General features: G+C 42.7%; 1 protein-coding gene across 12 annotated transcripts in view; it reads left to right on the top strand.

The window, feature by feature from the left end:
* The first annotated feature begins 5,796 nt into the window (after nucleotides 1-5,796).
* The window catches only part of GRIA4 (glutamate ionotropic receptor AMPA type subunit 4), a 391,556-nt gene continuing 385,575 nt past the window's right edge, over nucleotides 5,797-11,777 (top strand). For 5 of the 12 annotated variants that reach the window (XM_046014154.1, XM_046014162.1, XM_046014160.1 and 2 more), the window contains exons 1-3: nucleotides 5,800-5,854; nucleotides 7,270-7,441; nucleotides 8,650-8,808. In XM_046014154.1, the coding sequence (XP_045870110.1) occupies nucleotides 7,354-7,441; nucleotides 8,650-8,808 (247 nt within the window). In that variant the 5' untranslated portion in view covers nucleotides 5,800-5,854; nucleotides 7,270-7,353. Of the gene's footprint in view, nucleotides 5,855-6,336; nucleotides 6,444-6,472; nucleotides 6,738-7,269; nucleotides 7,442-8,649; nucleotides 8,809-11,777 lie in introns of those variants that run through there. The other 7 variants (XR_006819875.1, XM_046014158.1, XM_046014155.1 and 4 more) reach the window with 5 other exon arrangements.

Below are 11,777 nucleotides of genomic sequence, written 5' to 3'. Positions count from 1 at the left end.
GATTTTCATTTTTTTAAACATCATTCTCCAATGAAAGGAAATAGGACTTCTTAAAGAAATGTATCATGCTGTGGCTGAGACAGGAAATACATACACATGATCATCCTGGGTCACACTGAATTCCACCGAATAGAATATGGAATGGAAACAGTAACTGTACAGTGGCGAAACCTTGCAAACACACTTTAACCAACTGATGAAAGGTACACAAGCAATATCAATGGGAATAGCACGGATCCCTTGAATATGAGGTGATAAGGATGCTTAACCTCTATGGTATTCTTACCAGTAATCCATGACCCCAGTCTAATCATATGAAAAGCATCAGACAAATCCAAATTGAGGGACTTTCTACAAAAGACCCAAAAGTACTCATCAAACTCTCAAGGTCCTAAAACACAAAGAAGAGGATTCTCAGAATAGAAGAGACCAAGGAGATATGGCAACTAAATGTAATAAATTATCCAGAACTAGATCCTAAAACAAGAAAATACATTAATGGAAAAGCAAGTAAATTCCAAACAAAGTCTGGGGTTTAGTTAATAGTAACATGGTAGCGCTGGTTTCTTAGTTTTGATGAATGGACCACAGTGATGCAAGATGGTAACATTAGGGGGAACTAAGGTAAAGGATATAGGGAAACTAGTACATTGGAAACTTTTATGCAAATCACAAACTATTCCAAAATGGAATGTACTTGGAAAATGGGATATACTTGGAAAAAAATCTGAGTTGATTTCCTAATAAATAAAGAGACCAGTGAGGCTTCTATCTGTAGTTTTTGAATTATGATTTCATGGATTTAACAGGGATGTGTTATAATATATTTCAGGCATTATTCTTTTGATACCTCAGTTTTCCCATTTTCAGCCAATGTGAATATCCTCCAGTTGGTTCCTGAAACTTTTGACTTGATCTCAGTAATTATAATAGCTTCCTTGTTTTCTGTTGTGATACTGTGTTCCACGGGCATCTTATATAATTCCTTCCCTAGGCTTGGAATAAGTCATTTTTTCAAGGAGCATGGATGTCTTTTAGTAGAAAATGGTATTAGGTACTACAAATGGTGTACATGGGGATGGGGGACGCTGACTTTTAATAGATTAGTCATTATGTCTAAGCTATCAGCGTGTAGAACTGAAAAAATCACATATTTTATGGAAAATATAAAATAAATCACAGTGCAGCTTCCAATTCAGATTGAGAACCACCAGGTTTTATACTTACCCTCTGATTTTAAATATGTATCACTTTGCCTCAATGCTTTCCCAACACCACCAGCATAATCATTCATTTGCTTCATGCAACAGTATATACACAACATTCTCAGAATAGTAACATCAATACTAGCATCAACAATGTGATTAGTGAAGGCAGTGCAGGCAGTTTTTTGCAATTATTTTTGTCTTTAGGAAATATCCCACTGGAGAGGATAAGCCAGAATTATCTGTTTTAAAATAAATTGAAATAATGTAACTCTGAGTAGATTGATTTGGTTCTTTCTCTCCATCCTGATTTTCTGTTCCTAGAGGAAGTATTCCTCCTCCTAGATAAATGCTAGTGTGCTGCACACTTGTCTCTACTTGGCTCGTTCTCATATAGTATGTCCATGGTGGTCACTCCATACTGGTACATAAAGGTATCCCTCTTTACTTGAATGACTGCTCAGCACCTCATTGTATAGGTAGCCCATAGCTTAGTAAGATAGCTTCCCCTTGATGGACATTTGGGCTGTTTGTGGCTTGTGGTGATAAATAGTACTGGAATAAAAAGCTTTGTGCATGTAGCTTTGGTAATTCTGGCCGCGGATATTTTTAGGCTAGGAAACTAAAAGTATGATTTCAGGGTCAAATGGTACATTTCACTTTTGCTGTTTTGTTCACATGGTCATTTTTCACCTAGACTGTTACTCCAGGTCCCAGAGGTCTGACTACGGCCTCCATACTCATGCCAGGATTTTCAATCTAAAATGCAAATCATGTCATTTCTCCCCTTTGCTTAAGGACTTCCATGATTTCTGCATCTCGAGGACATGGAGATGGACTTGTTGAGTGAGTCAGTTTGTAGCCATGCCTTCATTGCTTTGCTTTCTGGCCTCATTTCCAGCACCTCCCTCAGTGAAACCCATGCAGTCATGGTGAACTTTCAGAAGTTGCCAGAAAGACATATGTCCTCTCATGTGTTGCACATAATTTTTTCTCCACCTGATAATCTCTCCACATCCATAAACATTCGGTTCATCTTCTCTGTCCCTGTGAGTTCTTCCTGAATTTCCCTCACATCAGAATTAGCCTTCCTATTTTTCACACGTGGCATTTAGTGCCTCCCTCTGTTGGAACCTTGATCACATTTTTTAAGCAACTCATTATGAATTAGAATTTTCTTTCATGTGCCAAAACTGTGCTGAAAGTTTACGTAGACTCTCTCAGAACAGCAACGCTAGGTACGTGTCCAAGGTAATGCAGCCAGAAAGCAAAGGGCTTGTCATCTAAAAGCCAGAGGCCTTTTAAAAGTACACTGCTCTGCTTTTCTAAGTATTGTGGATTCTTCCAGGTTACTTTTCTGCTTCCAGACCTCTCATTGCACCTGAAGCTCATCAGCTCCGTACATTTTAATGGAGACAGCATAGTCTTTGAAATCAGACAGGCCTGAGTTTTAGCCTTAGCTCTGGCTTTAACATTTACTAGGAATATAACCTTGAGTAAGAATTTAACCTTTAGATGAGTTTCTTGATGTATCACAAATGTTCTGTAGATCTGGTGAGGTCTACATAGGGCTTCTGCACCGCACCGGCTCCTTGGTGGGGCATCTTCTGGTGCGGGCAGGGATTTTGCTTTGCTCACTTTTATTTCTCCAGCCTTAGACAATAAACACATGGCAGGTGCTCATTATGTAATTATTTGAGTGTGAATAATCTATTAAAAAGCTCATTCCCAAGCAAACTTGCTCCTCCCAGGTTCCTTTCCCCAACTGAAGGCATTACCAGCCTTCCGAAGACTGCAGCTGCTTTTTTAGAGCAGTCAGGCATCAAACTTGGGGGATATCCTTGACCTGAAGTATGAGCCCCACTCTCCATGCCTCCCCGGCCGCTGGAGAGCCTGCCCTGTCAGCTTTGGCCCAGCAGTGCTCTCTCCCTTGCCCCGCCTCCTCTCTCCTGTATGATCCACTGCAATCCGACCCCATCTCACCTGACTTCCTGAAAGGACAGTCTTTAGCCTCAGCCCCTGCTTTTCCTGATCCACAGCAACAAACCAGCCCCTGACTCCCACTCCCCAGAATGTGCCCTTTCTAAGTGTCATTTCTGATGATACTATTACAGATTATACATCAGTCATGAGTTTTAAAAAAAAGTCACCATGATTTGTGTGTGTGTGTGTGTGTGTGTGTGTTTACTTGATATTCCAAGCACTTAAACTGATGTGCCCAACCTGACTTCTGTTCTTATCCACCTCTCCACTCCCAAGTTTGTACCTCCAAACAGCTCAGCGATGTGTGCTTTATACCGCAGACTCTTGGAACACCATTTTTCGACCTACTAAACTATATCTATCTGTATTTATCTCTTCTCATTGAAAAAGCTCCACAAAGCCCCCTTTGTTCCTTGATTCATTGACTCTTTGTGGCCATATTATGACACAGCACGTGAGGGTTTTGAGTAGAAGGTTGTAACTTACTCATCTGGGGATTCCCCACAGCACCAATGCCTTTTCCAAAGCAGAACTGGGTTGACTTCAAAGGGCTAGAGATTTGGGAAGTGGTGAGGAATCTTAAAGATCTTCTGATACGATACCTTCATTTAATGTATGAGTAAATTGCAGCTCAGAAAACTGAAATATTTACTTAAAATAGCCCGAAAGCAATAAAATCAAGTGTGTATGTGCGCGCGCGCGCGTGTGTGTGTGGTTTTTGGTTTTCTCAGCTAGTAATAATAACCTTTTAAATTTTTCATTCTGATGTAGCAGGATCTTTTACCTCTGCCTTTACAAATGCTCCAAAGAAAGGCTCTGGTAAGTGTTCCCTCTAATAGGAGGTATAACTCGAGTCATAATTATAAAATGGTTAAGAGGACCAGACACTCAGAACTAAAAGTGAAAGTGCCAGCCCTGCCATTATTAGACACATTTTTATTTTTATTTAAAAAAAATTTTTTTTTTTTTTTTTTTTTTTTTAGAGAGAAGGAGCAAGAGTTGGGGGTGGGGGTTGGCAGAGGGGGAGAGAGAGAGTCTGAAGCTGGCTCCATGATAAAGACCTGAGATCATGACCTGAGCTGACATCGAGTTGGATGCTCAACCGACTGAGCCACCCAGGTGCCCCAGCCACACTTTTATTCGTGACTGTTTTGTCTTCAGCGTTGTCGATGATCATTTCTGTTATTTATGATGCATATAATCTGCTACAACCCCACTTGCCTTCCTTGGTAACCATCTCCAAACACTTTCCCTCTTGGAACATATTAAAGACAGGTATGACAGGCGGAAATATCTAGAGGTGTTTGTCTATGTAGAGGGATAGAGATATACAGAGAAAGATCATTCAGATTTATAAAATAAAATGGGGGCTTTCATTAACTGGAAAAAACAGAAACTAAAAAAATGCCCAGATTCCGATCTCAGAAAAATACATTTAAGTTATCATCTGTGGTTGGTTCTATTAGCCAAGGTGTCATCATGGTGGTGAGATGAACCCGAAAACTTGTCCGGCATCTAAACTGAGGGTGGCATTACCTCACGGCGAACTCAAGTCTTTCAGTTTTGAGAGTAAAAGTTGCTAATTCTCTGTGTGCATCAAGCAGAGCTTCCCTCGTTGCCCAATTAGGTGATGAGTTTCATGATTTGGTGGGTTTTGAAATTTTAATTTAACTTAAATTCAGCTTGAATTTTATGTGGCCTATTTATTGTCTTATAAGAGAAACGGAATGATATTATCTACAGCCTTGGTTTTTGCACTGACAGAAAAGACAAAAATAAAAACATTTCAACTCCCACTTGACTCCCAAGACCAAAGTCTTCTACACCGTAATGACAAATGTATGATATGTGTAATCCAATTATTCACAATTAGGTTGTTGTTTGTCAGAACGCTTTGTGGCGCAATGTCACAGCAAAGTGGGTAAATACCAACAACCACAAAAAGATGTGACATTAAAAGCAAAACTCAGAACTTAAAAAGAAAACACTCTGGAGAAAAGCACTCTGAAGTTTTAGCAGGGATGATGAAATGTCATTTACAAATTACAAATCCAGGTAATTGGTGATATGTTATATAAGGAGGGTAGCGCGTATGTCAAAAACACGTCTAACCAGGTGGGGCCCTCGTAAGAATTCCACTTCATCTAAGCCATTCTGCTCTTTTCCCAAATGTTGCACTGCGTGAACATGGACACTTGCTATATTCTTTTGAAAATGTAATGGAAAACTCAACTTCAGTTTCCTTAACCTTCAAGGAGAATCTTTACCTGTAATGATTGCTAAGAAGCTTAATGAACTCATCTGACCCACCTTTCCAGGCTCTCAAAAGGTAGCATCCAACCAATAGCACCCAAAGAACTGTAAAGATTTAAACAAGCTTTCTCTCACCGTTTAATGCATTAGTGGATTGCATTTACTGTGGACAGCAGGAGACCTCAGGCCACAGAGAGGAAATCAGAAACCTGTCTTTCCCAGCTGCCACGGTCACTCTCTGGGGTTCGCACAGACTCCATCCAACTGCTGAAATGACCTCACCATGGTGCCCCTGGAGGGACACCAGAGCCTGGACACTTGCTAGGATAATCCGCGTTCTTCTTCCCAGCCCACACAACCATGGACACCATCAAGGCAGCGCTGAAGTCTTCAGCGGGGTGAAACGGAGATGGGTGAATATTCCAGAGCCCCAGCTAAGAAAAGATGTGCTTGAAAATACCCCCTTGTCTCGAAGACTCTTGTGCCCACTGCCCCAAGCACTGCTTGTTCTCCTTAGTCAGCCCTGAACCGTGTCGGGTCATTCTCTGGAAGTGGGCCACAGCACAGAGGGAAAGTGTCCCCCAGAATGGGCTGCTGGAAAGAAAGGAGGCTTCAGTCGCTCTCCCTGCTTTGCACTCCACGCAGTTCTTACTCCTAGTCCTGCCTCATGCCTTTCAAACAACGCACTGGACCCCCCCGCTCCGTGTCCCCCCCCCCCCCCCCCCCGAGTTCTCATTTCTCAGGCTCTTCCCCATCCCGCTCATTACCTTCAACTTTGCTATTTAAATGAACTTTTCGGTCCTCCCTCTTTTTCCAAGGATGTTACCTCTGCCCTGGGTCTCTTCCCCTGCCTTCCCTCCTCCAATTCTCTCCTCTTTGGTGCCGGCCTTTTAAACCTGCTGGGGCTGCCCTTTGCCTTCTTGTCTCCTCCTCTCCCTCTCCGGTCCGCTTCACCTCATCCATTCCTGTCTCAGGCTCTCCAGATTCCCGGGCTGTTTGCTGGTGAGAAATCTTTGCTGCAGCGAGGACCGGAGTCCCCCGCGCGCAGCCCAGTGGCAGAAGAGGGCGAGGCTGGGAGAAGGGCAAGGGCTGTCGGGGAGCGAGGCAGCCGGTCCTCCCCGCGGGCCTGCAAGAATGCGGCACGGGGCCGGGGGCCTGGGGAGCCACTAACTCCCCGAGCCCCTGATCCGGGCTTGCACACCCCGCCCGCGGGGCCGATTTCCTGCCCAGGGCGGCGGAGACGCCGAGGCGCCGGGAGAAGCGGAGAAAGGGGCGCAGGGGGTGCCCATCACCGGAGTAGGTCCCTCCGCAAGCTGGGGGAGAACAGAGGGGGGAGTGGGCAAGTGGTGAGCAGGGAAAGCCCGGCTCCAGCCCGGCCGCGAAGCGTGGGGCGCACGGGGAGCGCCGGCGGGGTGCAACCGGCGGAGCGGGGGGCGAGGGGCGCGCAGAGGCAGCGCGGCGCTCGGGGAGGGGCGCGCGGGTGCGGGCGTGCGGGCCGGGCGCGCGTGCGGCGGCCGCGGCGCAGTGTCGGTGTGTGTGCGCGAAGGCGAGCCGCCGGCCGGGCGAGGGAGGCGAGGACAGGGCGCATGTCTCGTCCCGGCGAGCAGCCACTAGACGCGCCACCACCATCTTCTGCATGTGCAACATTCGCAGCCGGACAGGAAACCGCTCTCACGGCTATGGAGACTGCGGGAAAAAGCTGGCAGCTCGCGATGGATTGCTGAAGGGGAGCAGTCATAATCGCCAACCACCCACATCTCTCTCCTGTCCTTTTTTTCTTTTCTTTTCTTTCTTTTTTTTTTTTTTTTTTGGTTGTTTTTAATTTTAGCGCCATCGTCGTCAATGCCTCTCTGAACAGCCTTTCGGAAGAGTGAGAGAGAAAGAGCGCGCGCCAGGGAGAGGAGAAAAGAAGATGAGGATTATTTGCAGACAGATTGTCTTGTTGTTTTCTGGATTTTGGGGACTCGCCATGGGAGCCTTTCCGAGCAGCGTGCAGATAGGTAAGCTCTGCCCGGTGCGGTGTGCATGTGGGTGTCTGGGGCAGGTATCCGAAAGTGAGTTAAACGAGTTGCCGGTGAGCAATTCAGGGAGACCTTCGGCGGCTCCCTTTACCTCTGCCTCTCCCTTCCCGTCGCCCCTGTGCACAAGACTGCCTCTTCGGCGCTGGTTCAGTTGGAATATGCACACCCTGCCCACCCGTTCCTCCTCGCCCGTGCTCCCACTGCCACCTTCGGTTCAAGTCGCTTAAGTAGGGTTGGAATAAGTTGGAAAAAAAAAACCTCCGTGGGGTTTGATTACATTGAATGTGCTATCTCTTCTCATTCTTCTCCCTAGAGCATGAAGGGATGTCGAGTTTGTTGGGGTTTTTTAAATTATTATTCTGTATTTTCAACACACTTCTTCCCATGCTGAGCTTCTCCGCTTTCTGCTCATTCCAGAAAGACACTGTTTGGACAAAAAGCATTTCCACCCGCACTCCCCTGTCTTTGCTCGCTGTTGGTTAACCGATTCCAAAGTTAGATCCCTTTTCTGTGAAACATTCTCTCCTTTTATTTTGTTTTCCTCTTGAGTCTCTTGCTCCTGTTCCTCCCGCTGGACTCCGCTGCCAGCGACCCTACCCATCGGTGGCTTTCCTTGCTGTTCTCCTTTCCTGTCTTTTTATGGGACGCAGCTATTGAATTTCTTCCAGCCAAGCTCAGCCTCAACACTGCATCATTTCTCGTGGACTGTGCAACAAAACGGGGCTAATTAGGCGGAGTCCAGGAGCTGCAGGAAAACAAAGTTCATGTCTCCTCTCCCATTCGCCTCTGCCCTTCTTGTCACCACGTCCCTTGATTTCTGCATTTTAATGCAAACCCTCTGTTGTGTTCATCTGCATGCCTCTTAGACAGAAATGCCCTCAGCTTGGCTGATGGAGCAGTGTGCTGGGAATCATGGGGAGGGCAAGATAGAGGAAGGAAAACACGCTCAGTGGTCTCAGAGGTCATTGTGATCATGACAAATTGGGACAGTAAAGCGCTGAGCTGTCCTAAAGACTAAAATACTAAGCATACACCTTAGGGACAAAGGGCAGTCCCAAGATGTGGCAGGGAGAGCTTCCTAATCCTGTGTGTTGCCGAATGCCTGGTGGATTTGACAGTGCTGGGGGGTGGGTATTGCATTTCCAAGAGGAAACACCGAATATGCTTTTCTTGCTGTTTTTAAATAGGTGGTCTCTTCATCCGAAACACAGACCAGGAATACACAGCTTTTCGATTAGCGATTTTCCTTCATAACACCAGCCCCAATGCGTCGGAAGCTCCTTTTAATTTGGTACCTCATGTGGACAACATTGAGACAGCCAACAGTTTTGCTGTGACAAATGCTTGTAAGTAAAACGCAAGTTCGGGCTAAATTAGAAGAGAATTAAAATGAAGTAATAGAGTTCCCCCCCTCCCCTTCATTATATTATTTTTAAAATGGTTTTTGAAAGAAATGCAAGATTCCCACAGTTGACTGGTTCCAGAACAAGTCAGAGTTAAAAAAAAAAAAATGTGTGTGTGTGTGAATGATTTAGTCTCGGGGATATTCCGCTGGTCTTTCTCCCTTCTCTTCTTCCTTCCTTATTTATTTATTTATTTTCATTCTTGTCTGGATAATTCAAGTTGATTTCTCCGGCCACATTTCAGTGGTATTCCTGTTACCTGAATGTCAAGTTAGTGATAATTGAACTCCGTCTAGTTTTTTATTCTGTTCCTTTGTGTCTGCATATTTACTTCTCCCTTGAGGAAGCCTGTGCCTTGCTTTTAAGGAAGAGACATGCTGTCCTGCCCTGGGGAGGGCGAAGGAAGCCTTGCTGAGAGCGAGGCAGAGGGGAGCGCTGGTGTGGAGGATAGATATTGGGGTCCTTTGGTTGACGCTGCAGATGATCTGGTGATGTCACTTGAGGCTGCCCTGCTCTTATTTTCTGGGTTGTAAATGTCTCTTACTGTCACGTAATGCATCTGTCCTGTGGCTAGAGCTCCATGAATCCTCACCTTGGTGCCAAATCATATTAGTACACAATCCACCTGAATTCAGGAACCAACCCAGCTTGCTCTCTCATCCCGCTCTGTGGACTGAGCCAGTGACCTCACCTCATGCTGTAACACAGACACTGTGGCACCGTGCTCCCTCACCAAAATACAGTCTAACTTAGTGTAAAAAAATATAATCAGTGATGTATTTACTTGAAACTCTCTAAAATATAATCAGTCAGTAGAGCATTCACATAGCATTTTCATTCTGAAAACACGTTTTAAATATCTCCTCAGCTTGACGTGCTAATTTACTACTGTTCAGAAATTTTTGGTTAAGATAATGGCCCTAGATGATGTAAAATGTGTAGAGATAGATTCTATATAAAATTTTGCATTACAGTAATACAATGTTTCATTTGATTTGTATTTTTGTGATACCAAGTAGAGTCCATTTTGATTTTAAAAGTCCTGTCAGCACAAGAAAGTATACTGAACAAGTAAGTCATATAGAAATAGAGTTTTTAAATATTTAGAGGATATCTGTTTCATTGATTTAATTATTTTAATTCATATTTATTTGCCATTAACTCGTCTAACAGATACCATGATCGCTTTCCCTAAATTTTTGGCACCCAACTCTTACTTGATTTTAGAACTTGGTTTCCTAAGGAGGTCCAAGCATTTGACATTTTGTAAACCGCTGCAGTAATATTACTTTGCAGAAATTCTACAGTTGCTCTGAACACTAATTAGTTAGGAAAGATCATTTGTTGTGTTTAGTGAGAAAATCTACATTATAGCAGAAGGGAATCACCTTTCAGCAGAAACATACATGAATTAGAGCTGTCTTTGGGATAGTTATTTTTGCAGGTTTTATCAGATATTAGTTTTCTGTTTCAGGTTTTGAAAGGGATGTCAACATTGCAAATAGTTTTAGATATAAAGTATTCTGCGTAGTACCTGAATATATTTATTTTTTAAGTAATTTTTTTTTTTTATCTCTCCTGAGAGTCTATCAACAAAACATTACTAAGTTTAAAAATAACTCAGGATCCAAATATATGTGATGGTAATTTGTCAGCAGTAAGCTACTATTTAAATATTAATCTTTATTACTAAATTTTGGAAAGACTTTCTTAAAAGTGGCACGTGTATTACTTTTATGTTATCTTGGTTTTACAAATTAAGTTCTTAAGTATTTTAAAGTTTATATTGTGACTTCCATCTATAGAAAGTATAAAACACTGATCTTTCTTCATATCATTTGTTAATCTTCTTCAGGATAATGTTAATGGCATTGTTTTATTTATGTGGTGAAAATATTATATAAAGTATTAGTGGTAAAGTACACATGGGAAATTGAGAAGAAGCTGCACACAAATGAAAAAGTAAAAGATATAAAAATAAAGATATGTTATTCTTTAACATGTTGGGATTGAGAAAGTTGAAACTAGGTAAACTTTGAGATTACTGATTTTGAATCCAGGCGTAGTACAATGTTAATGATATCATATTTTTCCATTATCACAAATAATTGATTTTGTATAGGGTTAAAATATTAAAAAAACATAAATTGTAAATGAGGAAAAAACATTTTCTAGTGAAGAAAAGGACTTTTTTTTTTTTTTTTTTGACAAATGAGTGTGCCAAATGTCCTCAAGGCAAATCTAAGTAGAACTTGGGGGAAAAAATTCAGTTGTCAGAGAGCGTGGGTCAAGGGATTGATGTTTGTTAAGTGGACTGACTGGGAGCATATACATGTACGATTTTCCAGTCTGATTAAAGGTGAAATGTAAGCACTAAGTATGAGGCAGACTCATCTACCAAGCTCTCTGCCTTTGGGTACAAAAGGATAAAAATAGTATTCTGGAAAATTAACATGGAACTCATTCCTCAGAGTGATACAGACTGGATTTTTAAATTTCTCATGTTAGATTAAATATAAAGATATATGACTGGCTAGATTTACTTTAATTGTGGTTTACCTGCAGCGGGTTCTTATCAAACTGTGGGATCCAGTCTGTCTGTGAACAAGGGCCATTAAAAGGCTGTGTATACTCACAAGACAGAAAAGCAGATTAAAGAAGGACGAGTGTTGGTCATCTGTTAGACAGATATAATTTTCTGCTGCTGCTTCTACCTTAGAATTAATTTAGCACTCTAAGAATACTTTGGACCATCTGAACATTCTGTGTACATTTTGCATACTATGTAAGTCTAGACCTGATTAACTCGAAAGTACCACTTTGGGTATAAATCCCAACTTCCTGAGGGAGGACAAATAATTTTGGCTTATGTATTATTTTGTCTTTAATAATATTTGATAATAATTAATATT

The sequence above is a fragment of the Meles meles genome, chromosome 8, assembly GCF_922984935.1.
Source record: "Meles meles chromosome 8, mMelMel3.1 paternal haplotype, whole genome shotgun sequence".
Lineage (NCBI taxonomy): Eukaryota > Metazoa > Chordata > Mammalia > Carnivora > Mustelidae > Meles > Meles meles.
This window is presented reverse-complemented; position numbering and strand designations above follow the sequence as displayed.